Genomic DNA, 19,349 nt, shown 5'->3' with positions numbered 1-19,349 from the left:
CCCCTTAAATTCCATACCAGACCGAACGGTCTGGTATCATCCTGGGGGGGAACCTCACGCACATTTTTTTTAATTTGCGCAGGGTACCCCTTCAAGAATCTCTGCACACCAGGGGGTGCAGATACCTGTCTAAAGACAGGTATTTGCACCCACTTCCGGCCACACGCTACGGGCAAAAGACGGGCATTCCGTCACATCCCGTCTTTCGCCCGATGTGTGCTGGGAACACTCGGCTCCCAGCACACAGCGTGTGAGCCAATCGGCGGGCGCAGCGCGACTCGCGCATGCGCCGTAGGGAACCGGGCAGTGAAGCCGCAGCGCTTCACTTCCTGGTTCCCTCAGCGTGGATGGCGGGGGGAGCAGCAGAGTGACGAGCGATCGCTCGTGCTCTGCTGCGATCGGCGCTGGACTCCAGGACAGGTAAGTGTCCTAATATTAAAAGTCAGCAGCTGCAGTATTTGTAGCTGCTGGCTTTTAATATTTTGTTCCCGTGGCACATCCGCTTTAATGATTAAGTTGGAAAAACTTTGTTTTTTTTCTACATGCCGAAAAACGTTGTTTTTTTCATGCCGAAAAATGATCGTGTGTACGCGGCATTACACTTAAATGATTCAGATCATCACATTTTTTTTGTATTACACAAAGATAACCTGAGTAAATCTAAGATGCAGTTTTGAAATTATTTACCTTCATTAAGGGAAAAAAGCTGTTTAAACCTGCCTTGCCCTTTGTGAAAAAGTAATTGCCCCCTCCCATGCTGAATTGTGAATAACCACATTTTTTTGGAGAGCGGAGTTAAATTTCACTTACCACTCCCAGGCCTGATTTCTGCCAGATCTGTGGAATCACATAATTAGAAGCTGTCTGACAAAGTGAAGCATGCCAACAGATCACAAAAGCCACACATCATGCCACAATCTAAAAAATCGAGAACAGATTAGAAACAAAGTAATGTACATGTATCGGTCTAGGAAGGGTTTCAGAGCCATTTCTAAGGCTTTGGAACTCCAGTGAACCACGGGGAGAGCCATTATCCACAAATGGAGATAACTTGGAACAATAGGGAATCTTCTCAGGAGTGGCCGGCCTACAAAAATGACTCGAGCACGACGACGATGAAAAATGGCATCCATGGGAGAGTTCCAAGGCCAAAGCCACTGCTGACTGAAAAGAACACAAAGGCTCATCTTACATTTACCAGAAAACATCTTAATTATCCCCAAGACTTTTAGGCAAATATTCTGTGGACTGATAAGACAAAAATTGTACTTTTTGGAAGGTGTGCATGCCATTACATCTGGCATAAAACGAATACAGAATTTCATAGAACATCATACCAACAGTCCGACGTGGTGGTAACGTGATGGTCTGCGGCTGCTTTGTAGCTTGAGAACCTGGACGACTTGCCATAATTGATGGAACCCTAAATTCTGAGCTCTACCAGAAAATCTTAAAGGGGGAAAGTCCAGCCATCAGTTTGTGACCTCAAGTGCACTTGGGTTATGCAGCAGGACAATGATCCAAAACTCAACAGCAAGTCCACCTCCTAAATGGTTCAAACAAAGAAAAATGGAGGTTTTGGAGTGGCCTAGTCAAAGCCCGGACTTAAATCCAATTAAGATGCTGTATCATGACCGTATGCTGGAAAACCCTCCAGTGTGGCTGAATTTAAACAGTTCTGCAAAGAAGAGTGGGCCAAAATTGCTCCACAGCAATGTGAAAGATTGCCAGTTATCGCAAACACTAGATTGCAGTTGTTGCCGCCACGTGTGGCAAAACCAGTTGTTGGGTTTAGGGGGCAATTACTTTTTCACATAGTCAGGCAGCTTTGGATAGGTTTTTTGCCTTAATAAATTAAACTATCATTTAAAAACTGCATTTTGTATTTACTCGGGTTATCTTTGTGTAATAATATTTGTTGAGCTGAGTCATTTAAGTGTGACAAATATGCAAAAAATAAATTAATCAGAAAGGGGGTAAATACTTTTTCATACAACTGTATATGCACAACCTAAACTTGCAGCAACTTCAAAGTAGTTCATGGACTACTTTGGTCCGACTTTCATGCAACTTGAGGGCCACGGACTTCAATGATTACCCTCAAAAGTTGCATGAAAATCATACCTGAATATTCTACAATGCAACAGTCCATTATCACTGGTCAAAGCCAGTCATTACCAAGTTACACTCCAAAGTCAGTACCACGTGGGTACCTAGTTTTGACAGGTACCCAGCTCCCACTTCTGCCTGTGCCGTCTAGGAAGGTGTCTGTCATGCAGGAGAAATCAGCAAAACCTAATAAAGATGCAAGCACTGTGTTTTTGATGCGTTTCTACTAGGGGTGCAACGGATCAAAAAACTCACGGATCGAATCGATCCTCGGATCAGGAGTCACGGATCGGATCATTTTCGGATCAGCAAAAAAAAAAAAACCACAAATCTTGTTACACCCACCAGAGTTTTGGATTTCACAGTTCTTCTCAACACAAAACGGAGCTTATGTGCTTAAATACAGTGTTTGGAAATCCGACAGACTGTTTATTGCTAATGTGACAGAACACCTCTGATTTTCACATTAAATTTAACATTTAAACAGTCCGTCGGATTTACAAAAACTGTATTTAAGCGTATAAGCTCAGTTTTGTGATGAAAATAACTGAATCTAAAACTCTGTTGGGTGTCCACTTGCCCCCCTAATAACTATCATTACTGTGATTAGTACAGTGCACACAGGAAAAAAAGCAGGGGGCATATCCATCCTCAATCGCACAGGGAGGGGGGGTTTCTTGTATAGAAAAGGGGGGGGGGGGGGTTGGGTATATCCTCGTACAGATGACACATTGATCTCCTGTGCAGGGATGCTCCCAGATGTCAGGGTTGATGGACACAGTTCCCGGTGATCTGCCTCCCCTCCCTATCACTGAGCTCCTTGGCTGGCAGGTGATCGCAGTGTCCCCTCTCAGGCTTATTCTCAGTAGAGAGACACTCGCAGCACACTGGGGAAGGTCACCATTGCCCATAGCAGATTGCTCACAGCTCTGTAACTATACACCGCCCGCCTCAATGATCCTCTAAGCCAGTGGTTCTCAACCTGGGGGTCGGGACCCCCATGGGGGTCAAATAATGATTTGCCAGGGGTCACCAAATCCTGGGCTGTTCCTGAAGCCCACACCGCTCTCCCAACCTTTTCGTAGCTGCCCATCAGGGCTGTTCCTGGAGCCCGCAGGCTCCCACTCAGCCACTTCACAGCATGGGTGGGGGGGCACAGACTAGAGGTCAGCTGACTGGTGAGGAATGTGAAGTGGGAGGGGCTGGAGGAGACCCCATATCCTGATTTTGGCATAGGTGTCATTGCTGCGAGACACCACAGAGCTGGAGACACAGTGAGTTACAGCACTGCCACTCATCCCATTCCCCCCCAACCAAGGAGTAAGAAAAGGAATAAAAATAGAGAATACACAGAAGGTAGATGAAAAGAGGGGGAGGAACAACAAAAAAGGGAGAGAAAGAATAAGAGAAAGAGCTAGAAAGACGGCTAGAGAGAGGGATGGGGAAAAAAGAAAAATAAATTAGGATAGAGAGAGATAAAAGAGAAAGAAAGGAGAAGAAAGAGTGGTACATCCTAAAATGTACCATAAGGGTTTTAAATACTGTACAAGAGGAAAGGACTAAATATCCGTGGGTTAGGGGCACAAATTACTCATCTTGCCTTGGGTACTGACAACCCACGCTACGAAAATAATTTTACTGTTAGGGGTCCCCACACATTGGGAAATTTTTTATTAAGGGGTCCCGACCCTAGAATGGTTGAGAACCACTGCTCTAAGCCCCTGGACCTTTCCTGTAGCTGCCGGTGGATGATCCTGCGCTGTCTGCTTTAGTCCGCTCTATTTGCGCGCTGAGGCGGGGAGGCGTGTCACGCTGTGCTCTGGGCTCTGACAAGCACACGGGGGTGGAGCAAGATGGCCGCCGCTCCGGAGCTAGGCCAAAGCCGGGGACTTTCCTACGGCCGAGGCTCCGGAGCGGACCGCATGGTGTGCCGATCCGAACGGGGTGACCCGTTCGGATCACGGATCGGTGACGATCCGTTGCACCCCTAGTTTCTACTACTTTTCTATTGAGATCTTTGGAACCTAAAATGCAATCTGCTGCAGGGAAAAAAAAAATCCCCTTTTAACCGCTTCCCGATCGCTGCACGAACTTATACGTCGACAGAATGGCATGACTGGGCAAATGGGCATATATATACGTCCCCCTTAATTTGTGACCGTGCCTGCGGGACCCGCGGACTCTGTCTGCCAGTGTCTCGCGATTGGGTCACGGAGCTGAAGAATGGGGAGATGTCAGTGTAAACACAACATCTCCCCGTTCTTCCTAGTGACATGGCACTGATCGAATACTCACGCTCATCTTCTGGAGCAGCGATCAGTGACGTTTCACTCGTAGCCACGCCCCTAACAGTTAGAATAATTCCCTAGGACACACTTAACCCCTTCAGCGCCCCCATACAGGTCAACCCCTTCACTGCCAGTGTAATTTTTACAGTAATCGGTGCATTTTTATAGCACTGATCACCGTAAAAATGACTGGTCCCAAAATGGTGTCAAGTGTCCTCCATAATGTCGCAGTCACAATAAAAATCGCTGATCGCCGCCATTACTAGTAAAAAAATAAATAAAATATTAATAAAAATGCCATAAATCTATCCCCTATTTTGTAGACGCTATAACTTTTGCACAAACCAATCAATAAACGCTTATTTATATATTTTTGGGGGATATTTATTATAGCAAAAAGTAAAAAATATACAAAAAAAATCTAAATTGTAGCTCTATTTTTGTTTATGGCGCAAAAAAAAATAAAAAATGATCAAATGCCACTAAATAAAAGCTCTATTTGTGGGGGGGAGGACGTTAATTTTGTTTGGTAGCCACGTCGCACGACCGCGCAATTGTCAGAATCGCAAAAAGTGGCCTGGCCAGCCAAATGGTCCGGGGCTTAAGTGGTTAAAAATGCACAGATGTGAATGTGTCAATCGCATAGGTGTGAAGCTAGCCTTAAGCCGCAAAGCCAGCTGGATGAGGTTGTAAACATGCTGCCGAGATGCTTTTATGCTGTGGCAGGTCTCGCTGGTGATTTTAGAAATTTTGGATCTGTGCTGAAGGCCCGTGATATGAGTGCAGGGGTACTGTGTTTATAGCTGGGTGTTCTGGCGAGCAGATCTTGCAAATAACACAGAACAGTGGTTTGTGCGTACTAAAGTGTACCTAACACTGCTGATGTGATGTGAGTTGTGCGCTGGGTTGGATACTATGCTACTGACATTAAAGGGGTTTTCCACCCATTTTGTACGTTTATTAAAAGTCAGCAGCTACAAAAAGTGTAGCTGCTGGCTTTTAATAAACCGACACTTACCTGCTCCACGGCTCCAGCTCCTCGCCGGACGGGGCTCCGCTCCTCGCCGGCCGGCGTCTTCATGCTCAGTGTGGGCACCCGGCCGTGACAGCTTTCGGCTTCACGGCCGGGCACCCATGCGCGAGCGGCCCGGCGAGGCGCCGTCTGATTGGACAGGCGATCGCCGAGGACCTGTCACGTGTCCTGGGCAATCACCTACAGCAACCCCTTCCTGTAGGTGATTAAGCTTAATCGCCTAGGCGATTAGGCTTAATCGTCTACCCGGAAGGAGGAAGTGGGACAGGAAGTCCCACTCCTCCTGAAGCCCCCACTCCCCCCCCCAAAAAAATTACATGCCAAATGTGGCATGTAAGGGGGTGAGGAGTGGGATAAGCGGAAGTTCCAAATTTGGGTGGAACTCCGCTTTAATACTGGAGTGGTGTGTGCAAGGGGGGCAGACAATGCTGCTGCCATGGGCACTGAGCATTAAGCTTTGTGTGAGCTGAGGATAGACCACACTGTTGGTATGGGCAGTGAGGGGTGTGTGTATTGGGAGGGCAGATGACACTGCTGGCATGGATACCGGGTAGTAAGGGGGTGTGTGTACTAGGGGGGAAGATGACACTGCTGGCATGGATCCTGGGCGGCAGTAAGGGGGTGTGTACTAGGGGGGGGCAGATGACACTGCTGGCATGTATACTGGGCAGTGACGGGTGTGTGTACCTTGGGGCGGATTATACTGAGCAGTGAGGGGTGTGTGTATCTTGGGGTGGCAGATGTCCCAGCTGGCATGGCTACTGGGCAGTGATGGGGGTGTGTGTACTGGGTCTGGGAGGTTTAGATGACACTACTGGAGTGAATACTGGGCAGTGTGGGTGCGTGTATGGGAGGGGGGGGGGACGCAGATGACATTGCTGGCATGGATACTGGGCAGTGTGGGTGCGTGTATGGGAGGGGGGGGGGCGCAGATGACATTGCTGGCATGGATACTGGGCAGTAAGCTGCTTTTGAACTAGGGAGCAGTTTTTGCTGATCTCTTCTCCTTGACCTCATCGGTGCAGGAAATTAGGGATCTCTTTTCAGTTCCTGTGTGCAGGAAATTGGTAGTTCCTGGAAATGTGGATGCAATGGATGAAGATAAGGCCACATTTTAATACCCATCTATGTAGTAAACCTCCTAAGGCTTGCAAATGTTTTATCTAATTCGATACCACGTCCCTGTATTGTTTGTAACCTTTAGAGCCCTTTCACACTGGTGCATTTTTGCTGCGTTTTCGTGGTAAAAATAGCGCTATTAAAACGCTCCAAAAACGCCCCTCTCCATTGAAATGAATTAAAAACGCGGTAAAATCGTGGTGTTCTACCGCTATTTTAAGGCCTGAAGATTACACAAAACACACACATTTTCTGAAGGCAGATACCATAGAGAAAAAAATTGTGGTAATTCCAATTTTCTTTTTTTTCCTCACGATATTGCCACAAAGATCTAGGAAACGCAAAATTTCAGTAAATAAGCTTGAATTTTAGGGCAAACAAAAGCAATAAATTACCCAAATTTTTGGTAAAATATTAAAGACCAGGTTGCACTGAGTAAATAGATACCCAACATGCCAAACCTTAAATTTGTGTGCGCCCGTGAAATGCCATCAAATTTTGGAACCCTATAGCTTCCCTATATTTTCAATATGCAAAGCTTCAAAAGCCCCCTATAGGTTACAGTTTATTTTTACGGAGGTCTTGTGCTAGAATTATTGCTCTCACTCTGGCGTGCGTGGCGATATGTAACGTGCATCGCAATCAACGTTTTCATACGTAGGAACCTCTGATGCATTACTTTATGTTCGTGCGTGTGTGTATATGGGGGGTAGCTGTAAGGCGTTATGAGCTAGCTCATTATGAAATGTTAACCTTTAGAACGATGCGCCGGCATCGCCTCCCAGTCACCACTGAGGGATCGGACATGTTTCCTTGGGTGTTTCTTCCGGGTTCGCGTCTTTGGCTCTGAGTCGCGATGACATAATTCCTGCGCATGTGTGCAGGAGTCCTCTTTCCGGCAAGGAGCTCTGATTTTTCTGGGAGCATCCACCAGACCTTTGGAGTGCAGGTTTAGGAGATATTAATTTTACCTACAGGTAAACCTTTATTATAGGTTTACCTGTAGGTAAAAATGTGAAAGTGGGTTATACAACCGCTTTTAACTTTTTTTTTTTTTTTTTTTTTTTTCATCATCGCATAGGGAACTTTTTGTCCCTTATGTGATGATTTATAGGTCACAGGGTTCTCTTTGAGATATGCAGGGCCTAAAAGATCTGCATATCTCCCCTGTGCTGTAAAACAAAGCCCCCGGGGTAACTTTTCCTTTTTTCTTTCTACAACCATTTGGGGTGTGCAGCGTTTTACCCACCTTCCAGTATCGCTTTTCCTATGCTAATAAAAAAAAGACCCCCATTTTAGCAGGTTTAAGTTCAGATAGGATATGGCATGACTCCTACTTTAAAGTTAAAGTGATTTTAAAGTGATTTTAAAGTCTTTTTCTCTAAAAATAACAAACACGTTATACTTACCTGCTCTGTGCAGTGGTTTTGCACAGAGAATTCTGCCCAGAGCTTCCTCTTCTCGGATCCCTCTTCTTTGATCCTGGCACCCCGCGCCCGCAGCTCTACTCCCCGTCCCCTGCGCTCGCAGCTCTACTCCCCGTCCCCCGTTAAGGCTCAGGGAACGGGGCGAGTCTACGCTAATAGCGTAGACCTAGCGTTGGCTACGTTACGCTACTAACGTAGCCAACGCTAGGTCTACGCTAATAGCGTAGACTCGCCCCGTTCCCTGAGCCTTAACGGGGGACGGGGAGTAGAGCTGCGGGGTGCAGGGGACGGGGAGTAGAGCTGCGGGGTGTACTTAGCGCTGGCGGGAGGCACGCTGCTGACAGTGCTATCGGGCTATCACAGGGAGAGGAGATCCTCTCCCTATGATAGCCTAGCTGTGACTGATGTTTTGTCACGTGACATGAGTGAGCCAATAGGATGAGATGGAGGCGGACCATCTCATTCCATGGCAAATCTCATTTCATGGCAATGCACCGGCACTCGAATGGTCTCGGCCAAGCGTCACAGCCATATTTTTTTTACTGGCAACCTTTTTCTTTCACTGGCATTTACTGTTAGGAGAAAAGTGCCCATGTTTTAACTGATGGTTGGCAACACTGGGGAAGGACACTGTGGAATAGATTTGGAGCCATTCTTCCCTGGCAGTGCTGGCATTGACATAACGGCTAATGTAACCTGGGTCTTACAAACTCTGTTTTACCTATGATGTGATTTATAAAGTCTGTTCACTTTACAGATTGGTGTTGACATCTAGTGATTTATGTGTTACCTTGAATGCAGGTTTTCTGCATCCCGCATATTCATATGGCCCTGTCCAGCCGCAGTCTGCCATAGACTTTGACAGACAGCGGGGGAAACCTGTGCCTCCTGGGTACCCCGAAAAGTTGCAGGGAATGCACAGCCGCTAGACACCCCTGTGTGCAAAAAGCTTTATGCAATCAAGGCTTTCATTTGTAAATTATTTCGATAACTTTCCACATTTTTCACTTTAACATTGACTATTGTATGTGGATCAGTGGCCAACATCCCCAATCAAATCAATTTTGACTCTAGATCAGGGGTCCGCCAAACTTTTTAAACAGGGGGCCGGTTCACTGTCCCTCAGACCATTAGAGGGCCGGACTATAAAATAAATATGAACAATTTCCTATGCACACTGCACATATGTTATTTTGAAGTGAAAAAACAAAATGGGAACAAATACAATAAATGAAGAACAAGCCATCATTGCAAGCCCACCCTCACCGTATTTTTAGACCATCATTGGAAGCCCACCGTCACCGTCTTTTTAGACCATCATTGCAAGCCCCCCCTCACCACCATTTCAAATTCAAGCCATCATTTCAAGCCCCCCCCTCACCATTGCAAGCCCCTCACGATCATTGCAACCCTCCCCCTTCATCATTATAAGCCCCTCATTGCAAGCCCCCCCCCCTCACAATCATTAATTGCAAACCGATCATGATCATTGCAAGCCCCCCCACCTCACCATCATCATTACATCATCATCATCCCCTCATTGCAAGCCCCCCCTTCTTCACAATCACTAATTGCAAGCCAATCAAGATCATTTCAAGCCCCCCTATCATCATTACATCATCAGCCCCTCATTGCAACCCCCCCTCACCATCATCAGCCCCTCATTGCAACCCCCCCTCACCATTGCAAGCCCCCCCCACCTTCATCATTACATCATCAGCCCCTCATTGCAAGCCCCCCCCCCACCATCATCATCATTACATCATCATTTCATCATCAGCCCCCCCCCCCCCACCATCATCATCATTTCATCAGCCCCCCTCACCATCACAAGCCCCCCCCCCGTTACCTCACCATCGTAAGCCCCTCACAGCCTTACTCCTTACTGTGCCAAACTGCTGTCACGGTCCTGCTGTGTCACAGTCCCGCTGTGTCACTAAGCTCACAGTGTTGGTAACAGTTCTGACGCGCTATGATAAATGTCCCGCCCTCCTCCTCCTAGACCAGCTTGTGTGATAGACAGAACACTGGCTCTATCACACAAGCTAGTCTAGGAGGAGGAGGGCGGGACATTTATCATAGCGCGCCAGAACTGTTAACACTGTGATCTCCGTGACACAGCGGGATTGCTGTGTTACAACCTGCCGTGTAACCGGCGTTGCTTGTCAGGGTGGGGTGGGCTGGTTAAAAGTCCTCCGCGGGCCGTAGTATGAGGACCCCTGCTCCTAGATTATAAGAGTACTAATCATGAAAAAATCCATAAAGCCGCGTACACACGACCAATTTTAATGTCCTAGATGTTAATTTTCGACGTGATTCTTGTCAAGCCTGCCTTGCATACACACGATCGTGGGAAAAAAAATGCTCGAGCAAAGCGCGGTGACGTACGACGGCACTATAAAGAGGAAGTTCCATTCGGATGGCACCACCCTTTGGGCTGCTTTTGCTGATTTCGTGTTAGTAAAAGTTTGGTGAGAGACGATTTGCGCTTTTCAGTCTTCGTGCTTTTCAGTCTGTTACAGCGTGACGAATGTGCTGTCTCCATTACAAACGCTAGTTTTACCAGAACGAGTGCTCCCGTCTAATAACTTGCTTCTGAGCATGCACGTTTTTTCCCCGTCGTTAAGCCTACACGTGAAAAACTACGCGAAATGTTAGAGCATGTTCTAAATTTTGAATGCCCATTTTTCACGTCGAGAAAAATGCTCTGGAGCCCACACACGACCGTTTTTTAATGACCATTTTAAAAAAATGGAATTTTTCACGTCATGAAAAATGGTTGTGGGTACGCGGCATAAGTCCTTTTGCAAGGTCCTGCATTTGACAGTTCATTTTGTCCCATAGTTTCTGGTGATAATGTATTGTTTTGTTTTTGCATACAGCAGTGGAAGAATTTTTTATCTGTTGGGAAAGCAAATGGGCAGGGACTCTTTCGCAGAGGATGACCAGTATCCTCGTTCAGCTGTATTTACAAAGCCAAGTGTGGGCTGAAGAGTATTCCGCTTACTGACATTCTCTTGCTGAAAGAAGAAAAGAATACACACACTAAAAGCTGAATTGCTGTGCCAGCAAGTGAAGTACAACGTTGGCAGCAGAATTAAAGTGGAGCCAGATGTTCTTTAGCAGAAAGAAATTTTTCTTTTTTGTTTATCCAGATTGTATTTTGCCTTACAAAGCTTAGAATAGTAATATAGCTAACAGGATACAAACCATGTTTTTGTGAAGCACACATTTCCCATTTCTATTTTGGGTTCCTTTTGTTTCTAGCCCTCCTTATTTAAATAAATGTTCATTCCATGTAAGATGGCTTTTCATTTTTTTCTTTTTTTTGTGCTTATTGGCAGAAGTTATCGTTTTTTCTGTGCCGTTACGATACCGATATTTCGGCTACCTCTCCTGCCGATAGCCGATATATTTTGTACATATAACATTTTCTAAAATAACTGTCACTTTGCTGTGAGTGGGTGGGTGGCTGGCTGGCCTGGCACCTTGCTGTGGCTGGCCTGGCACCTTGCGGTGGCTGGCTGGCCTGGCACCTTGCGGTGGGTGGCTGGCCTGGCACCTTGCTGTGGGTGGCTGGCCTGGCACCTTGCTGTGGGTGGCTGGCCTGGCACCTTGCGGTGGGTGGCTGGCCTGGCACCTTGCGGTGGGGGGCTGGCTTGGCACCTTGCGGTGGGTGGCTGGCTTGGCACCTTGCGGTGGGTGGCTGGTCTGGCACCTTGCGGTGGGTGGCTGGTCTGGCACCTTGGGGTGGGTGGCGGCTGGCTGGCCTGCTTCAGTGGCCTGGCACCTTACTGTGAGTGGCTGGCTGGCATGTACCTTCCGAGTGTCAAGCAAGGCGAGGGAGGCCTGTCAGACTCAGAACGTTAGGCCCAGCACTCGTAGGTGTAATGTCGTTGTGTGCGTGTCCTGTGCGCCCCTGTGCACTGGGTCTCCAGGCTTCTGGGCCCCAAAAATATGGCCGCGGCCCGCAGAGACCAATATCTGTCTAGTTTGACTGATACCGATGCTGAAATTGGCCTTACCGATAATCTGTCGATACCTAGTATTAGACCTTAAAGTGTTTGTACATGAGCACCTTGTAAAACATTTTTTTGTGTAGATATGAAAAAAAATATTACTACCCTTTTATTTTATTTTTTATTATAAGTGATCACATTCCCTCAATTCTCAGCTGCACAAGAGCTGGGGGGAAGAGAAGCAGCAGCACACTGAGCTTCTCAGTGAATGTCTGTGCAGCTGGGGTGTGACAGGACAAGTCAGATCATTGGGGAGCAGCCTGAGCTCCCAGCATAGCTTGAGAACTGACCACGCTGAGCTTTCTTTCTTAGTGCGGTCAGTTTTTAATAGGATAGCAGGAATAGGAAATGTTGGGGCAACAAACGCTTTAACTGCACACAGCATTTTCACCTTTTAGCTCCATGCTACTATTAATTTCCAAGTTATTTAAAAATATCTTACATTTGGCTGCTTAAATTTCTTTTAAGTTGTGCTTTCCTTGCGGTGCTTCCCTGAACTTCTGCTTGAGCAGTATGAGTAGTCAGTCAGGTAACCTCCTGCATCAGGACTTCATGCCGCATAATTCGTTGTGCCAAGTCCATAATACGCATGTATTCCTTCTCTCAAACCATTGTAGTTTCAGCCAGAAGCATGCATGTTAGGGTAGCAATGCAGTGGTTTCAAAGAGACACTGCATGGCACCCTATCAATACAAATATCAGGGATGTACTTTTTTTGTAAGATTGTGCTGTGTAGACACAAGACAGCAACAATAGAAGTACATGGGGTATGCAGTTAAATATACTATATGTTTTTAATAACACTTTAATTTTTATTTTGACTTTTTTTTAACTATAATAACAATTTTCAGTTTGGTTTGGTCAAATGAACCTGTTCCCCTGTGGCAGCTGCAAGGGAAAGTAGGGGTTGCCAATAACAAATAGGGCCATGGGAGCCTATAGGTGATGTCACCACTCTCAGGCATTCCTATCTGGCAGCAAGCGAGCTCCCCTGCAGCTGCCACGGGCCTACTCACCTGACCAGACAGGAGTGGGCCTAAAATAGTTAACTATTAACAACTTTCTTACACAGGTTAGTCAGCATAGGTATAAGGAGGGGTGAGGGAGTGTTATTGGGTCTAGTTAGGTTTGGTCTGGGAATTCTACTTTAAGCCACAGTCATGTGATGCCACAGCTCTGAGTCTCCTCCTTTTCTGTTTACTTCCTGCTTGGGTCCTTCCTCGATTGTGTCCACCTCAGTGCCTGCATGCTTTGGACACTTCTGATGGATATCTAGCAGAGAGATCCTCCCAGGATCCAGAGGAGGATGATATCATCACAGTTGTATGGGTATTTGCCCCGCTGCATTTGAGGTCCCCTGCACCTAGAACTGGCAGTGGCAAAGGACCTGGAAGGGAGACTTGGGTGAGTATATCTGGCTTCAAAAGTAAGGAGGGAAACCATAGTTTTGAAAGATGGGTTAGGAGTAGTGCTGCAACTAACAATAATTTTCATAATTCTTTAGTTGGCCGATTTTTTTAATTTTTTTTTTTATTGTTTCGTTGAATTAATTTGATAAAAAAAAAAATCAAAGTGTGGTTTATAATTTAGTTAATATGTAAGTCTGAAAAATATATCTATATGCAGTGGTAAATATAAATAACAAGCTATATGTTTAGGGAACAAAATATCTAATCTAATTCAGCAAATGGCATGCTTTTTTGTGTCACCTGTCATGATGGGCTTGACAAAACAAAAATTATCCCTTTTTTATAGTACAAAAACAGCAGATAATCGCTACTATAAGGGGTTCATTTATACTGTGAAACAGTGAAAGTAGTTATAATAAGGAAATACAATTTGATATCTATCTATCCCATTTTGTGCGGTTTGTAAAAACGTTTATAGATCTGTTTTAACCTATTTTATTTCCTAATTTTTCCCATGCTTGCCTTACAGTAGAAGAAATAGATTTTTCAGAGATGCTCCTGGAAGAGATCATTGGGATCGGTGGCTTTGGAAAGGTGTACCGTGCTATTTGGGGAGAGGAGGAAGTAGCTGTCAAGGCAGCACGTCACGATCCAGATGAAGACATCAGCCAGACTATTGAGAACGTCCGACAGGAAGCTAAACTCTTTGCTATGCTTGATCACCCCAACATAATTGCACTGAGGGGTGTCTGCTTGAAGGAGCCTAACTTGTGCTTAATCATGGAGTTTGCCCGAGGAGGATCACTCAACAGGGTGCTTTCTGGGAAAAAGATTCCACCAGATATATTGGTGAACTGGGCAGTACAGATTGCCAGGGGGATGAATTACCTGCATGATGAAGCCATTGTACCTGTCATACATCGGGACCTAAAATCCAGCAACAGTAAGTGTAACCTATAAATACATTTAGAAGAAGTGATGGTAACACTTAACTGGATTGAGTTATGATTGAATTTTTTTTTGATGAAAGGAGCAACTAAGAATTTCAGGTATTGGCTATTCTTTAGCAATATAGTTTTAAAAGAGAAGTATGTGTGTTTTTATTTTTTTTATTCGTTTTTTTCCTAGTTCTACTTACCTCGGTGGATGTAGCATCAGACTGATGCTGCATTTGTCCCCCGGCATCTCTGCCCTGAGAACCGAGCCACCGAACACCGCCGATGGCTCAGTTCTCTCACCTCCCAGAGCAGAGCGATGCTGACTGTCACTCATTGGAGGGCTGAGCAGTGGAAAGGGTGGGGAGTGGCCGTCTCGGCGGCTCGCTGAGACGGCCATCAATCAAGGCAGCTGGCGGATCCCGGCTTGGAAGTCGGGGTGACGCGCTGCCCCGACTTATGGCGATGACATCAGCGGAGAGCGGACTTCAAACCTCTCTGCTGAAAACGGGTCACAGGAGTGCAAAACTAGTTGCACTCCTGTAACCCAGAGGAGAAGCCCAACCTAAAAGGTGAAGTCCAGTCTGAGCTTTTTAACATGTTTCACAGTGCAGTATCCTCGGTTACTTACTACATTATTTAGTTTACTGTATATACTCGAGTATAAGCTGACCTGAATATAAGCCGAGGCAGCTAATTTTACTACTAAAAAAATGGGAAAACGTATTGACTCATGTATAAGCCTAGGGTGTCCATCTGCATGCCTCACTGTTCCTCGCTTTGCCTCACTGTGTCCATGACTAGACTTGCGTTTAACATGGGAGTATATAGAAGGGGTGCCTGGCTTTGAAAAATCGGTGCTCCCCGGCTGTAGGTCCCCCAGACAGCAAACTTTGCACACTTTTAGAGGAGAACTGGGACTATATGTGTGCAGGGGACCTACGGCTGGCCGGTACCAGGTCCCCAAATTCAAGGAGAAAATGTGCTGAAAAACTCAGCTTATATATAGTATTTATTTTGTAGAACTTGCTGTCCTGCAACACTGAGGTACTGTGCTTAAAGTGTAAGTTCCCGTTTACAGAAAATCTGAAAGGTGAACTTACACGTGACCCACCCTTTTCCCGCTGAACCCGAGTCCCATGATCCCCGGTCCTGTCAGCACAAGTCTACTTATTGGAGAAGAGCAGGCTTAGTTCTCAACACAGCTAGAAAATGATCACGCTGTGCTCTCATGCCTGGTGTGGGCAGTTTTCAATAGGAAGGTATAGAGACCGACAGGAGCACCAGGGATTTCACACAAAGGAAGCAGAACAGGATACTGTTTCATACATGTACATGGTACAACAGGCACATATCAGGAATATGAAATGTTGGGGTAACATATTCTTTGTTTGCCTTCTTTTTTTTTTCTCAGGCATTAGTCACTTGGAAACAAAGCCCTTCGGACATTTTAGATGTGATTTTTGGCTGTCAAGATGTATTGAATATTGTCTGCTGCAATCTGTAGGCAGCTGGATTCTGTGTTCATCCTTCATGAGTGTCCTAGGAACGCTCAGGTGGTTTCTAAGTCTACTTTTTCATGGTGGATTCGTCAGCTTTTCCCCCAAGCTTATGGCTTGAAGGATAAGGTTTCACCTTTTTCAAGTGAAGGCTCACTCTGCCAGAAGTGTTTGGAGCCCCCTGGGCTATTCATCATCAGGCGTCAGTGGCCCGGGTTTGCAATGCTGTAACCTAGGCTTTGGTACACCCCTTTCACACATTTTTTACCAGTTGGTTGCAAGGGCCACTGGGGATGCTGTTTTTGGCGGCAGTGTTTTGTAGGCTGTGGATTGGTGTCTTTTGGCATGATGGTGGCTACTGTGTCACCTTCCCCTTGTGCATTGCTTTGGCACATGCCAGTTAGTCATGATTTATAGCTTGTTCTGTGCCCCGTGATGTTTTAAAAAATAAATGGATTTTTGTACTTGCCTATAAAATTAATTTTTTGGAGTACAACACGAGAGAGAGATCTCTCCCCTCTTTCTAGGGGTTCATTACTACTTGAACTTCCTGAGTAGGAGGGGTTATAAAGTGTTTTCTTCTGTGTGCCAGTGTCTGTTCACCTATAGGTGGCGCATAACCCAGGTAGTCATTATTTATAGCCTGCTCTGTGTCCCATGATGAACTCAAAGAAATTTATTTTACAGGTAAGTACAACATTTCTCTATCCTAGGAATGGGAAAAGCACTTTCTTTTATGTGATAGTCTCCTCTCTCAGGTGGTGGTACTCCAGCGTTGAACTGTTTCTTGGCATCCTCGTGTCCATTGCAGGGCTGTGAGACCTGCGCTGGCCTTGATGACATTAAAGGACCCTAGACTTCCAGGGTGCAGTGCAGAGGAGCCTGCTGGAGCAGAGAATGGGGCAAGTTAAAGCTGTAGTAAACGCTGCTTGGTGATTAGCTTATAATGCGTACTGGTAGATACAGTGAATATCTTCTAAACATGCACCGTTAAGGAGATATTTGCATCTGTAGCAGCCAGTGACGTGCTGTGCCATGGTTGTGGCTCCCATGTGCATGTGCAGAAGTGATGTCACGGCTGGAGCCCACGAACCTGGAAGGAACACTGGGTGAAGATGGAAGCCATGACAGCGCACCGCTGGAGGGCTCCATGTACAGGTAATCCCTTCATAATGTGCTAGTATGCAGTGCAGTGCACATGACATTAACCACTTTAATACACACCTCCATACCGGGCCTATTCTGGCACTTCTCTCCTACATGTACAAATCATCATTCTTTTGCTAGAAAATTACTCAGAACCCCCAAATATTATACATGTTTTTTAGCAGACACTCTAGGGAATAAAATGGCGGTCATTGCAACTTTTTATCTTGCACGATATTTGCGCAATAATTTTTCAAACGTTTTTTTTTTGGTAAAAAAAATGGTTTCATGAATTAAAAAATAACAAAACAGTAAAGTTAGCCCAATGTTTTTGTAAAATATGAAAGATGATGTTACGCCGAGTAAATAGATACCTAACATGTCATGCTTTAAAATTGCGCACACTCATGGAATGGCGCCAAACTTCGTTACTTAAAAATCTCCATAGGCGAAGCTTTAAATTTTTTACAGGTTATGAGTTTAGAGTTACAGAGGAGGTCTAGTGCTAGAATTGTTGCACACGCTCTAACGCACGTGGCGACACCTCACATGTGTGGTTTGAACGGCGTTTACATACGTGGGAGCAGGACTTGCGTGTGCGTTTGCTTCTGAGCGCGAGCCACCGAGGACAGGGGCGTTTTAATTTATTTTATTTTTTTTTCATTTTACTTCATTTATTTTTTACACTTTTTTTTTTTTTTTTTGATCGCTTTTATTCCTATTACAAGGAATGTAAACATCCCTTGTAATAAGAATATTGTGTGACAGGTTCTAAGGAGAGATGCGGGGTCAATAAGACCCTGCATCTCTCCTCCAGGCTGGAAAGAATGAAATTGTAAAAAAATCACAGATCTCATTCTTTCTAGCTGCAATTGTGGTTTGTTTACTTACAGGTACCCGGGCGTGACGTCATCACATCGCGCCCAGACCATCTGGTCACCAGTCATCTCTATGCCTCCCATCCGGCGCATGGCGATCATCTCTCCGGGCCCCCGATGGCACGGGAGAGCCCGGAGAAGCACCGGGTGGCGGCCGCCTATAAGAACGATCAAGCGGCGGAACCTACCGATATGATCATTCTTATGGTGCGCAGGATCGCCGCCAGAACAAAATGATATTTAAATGATGTCTCTAGGTGCAGGCATCATTCAGATATCACCGCACAAAGTACAGGACGTCATATGACGTCCACCCGGGATAAGACGGCGTGCGGTTTTGAAGTGGTTAAGGGGGTTGTAAAACCTTATGCTTTTTCACCTTAATGCATTGTATGCATTAAAGTGAACCCCTCGTTCCAGCTATAGGGATGAGCACAGCAGCTTCAGCTGCTGTTTTGGGTCCTCATTGGATAGATTGCCATTGGCTCCCACTGCTGTCAATCAAATCCAAGACAAGAGAGCTGGGGGCGGGGCTGAGTCCTGCTGTCTGTGTCAATGCCCGCATGTGTGTACCGATGGAATGCGGCTCTCTGTGGGGGCATTTGAGAAGAGGAGTAGCCAGGAGCGCCACTGGGGAACCCCAGAAAAGAAGGATCTGGGCCGCTCTGTGCAAAACCCTTGCACAGAGCAGGTAAGTATGTCATGTTTACAATCGCGTAACTTGCTTTTTTTTTTTTTTTGGAGGCTTTATTACAGCTTTAAAAAAGCTTTTCTTTCAGATATTGGTCACATATTTTTTGCTAAACAACACAGTCATCCAGGATATCAAACTATGCAGCTCAACTTCCAAATGAAGTGACGTTGAAGCTGAACTCCAATAGGAAAAGTAAAAACGCTCCCTTGCAGTGGAATTTCTTTTTTTCCCCTATAGGCACATAAAGAAGCACCACTGTACAGCACTAGTGGATTTCACACACACAGTACAGTCTTTTCTCATGTTGCATTATTGCATTAAAATAAATAATATTGCATTACAGTAACCCCGGTTATTACATTAACTCCATAATTACTGAATATCTGATATTGGAAGTGTCTGAACTGGGGACTAGATGATGATGATGATGCATAGCCAGGATTAAGCCAGAATAGGGCAGTGTACAGTATTATCATTTGAACATAGCTGCTCACAGATGGCAAGGGCTTGTTTTGTTACTATAAAAAGCATAAAGCAAACCCTTTCCGGAGTAGGCATAAAATACTTAATATGTGGATCTGGTGATGCTAGCTGGTAAAGGCCTGTGTGAATAAATCTACTCATTAGTCACTTTTAGAGCTGTATAAAAGGGAAAATGTATTAAACTGGAATGAATGGGGAGGGGTGAGGTGTGAGAGATTGTTTTATGCTGAGCTTCAGGCAGAAAAAAATGCTTCAGGCAGATTATTCTAGGATGAAAGAATAAGAGAAGTATGGGAAATTACCCCCCCCC

The 19,349-nt window shown here is 45.6% G+C and overlaps 1 protein-coding gene across 3 annotated transcripts in view; it reads left to right on the top strand.

The window, feature by feature from the left end:
• The window catches only part of MAP3K9 (mitogen-activated protein kinase kinase kinase 9), a 98,301-nt gene that overhangs the window by 8,026 nt on the left and 70,926 nt on the right, over positions 1-19,349 (top strand). For all 3 annotated transcript variants that reach the window (XM_040333219.1, XM_040333221.1, XM_040333220.1), the window contains exon 2: positions 13,934-14,347. In XM_040333219.1, coding sequence (XP_040189153.1) covers positions 13,934-14,347 — 414 coding nt within the window. The remainder of the gene's footprint in view (positions 1-13,933; positions 14,348-19,349) is intronic.

The sequence above is a fragment of the Rana temporaria genome, chromosome 13 (assembly GCF_905171775.1).
Source record: "Rana temporaria chromosome 13, aRanTem1.1, whole genome shotgun sequence".
NCBI lineage: Eukaryota > Metazoa > Chordata > Amphibia > Anura > Ranidae > Rana > Rana temporaria.
Note: the sequence above shows the minus strand (reverse complement) of the source record. Positions and strands in the feature narration are given on the sequence as shown.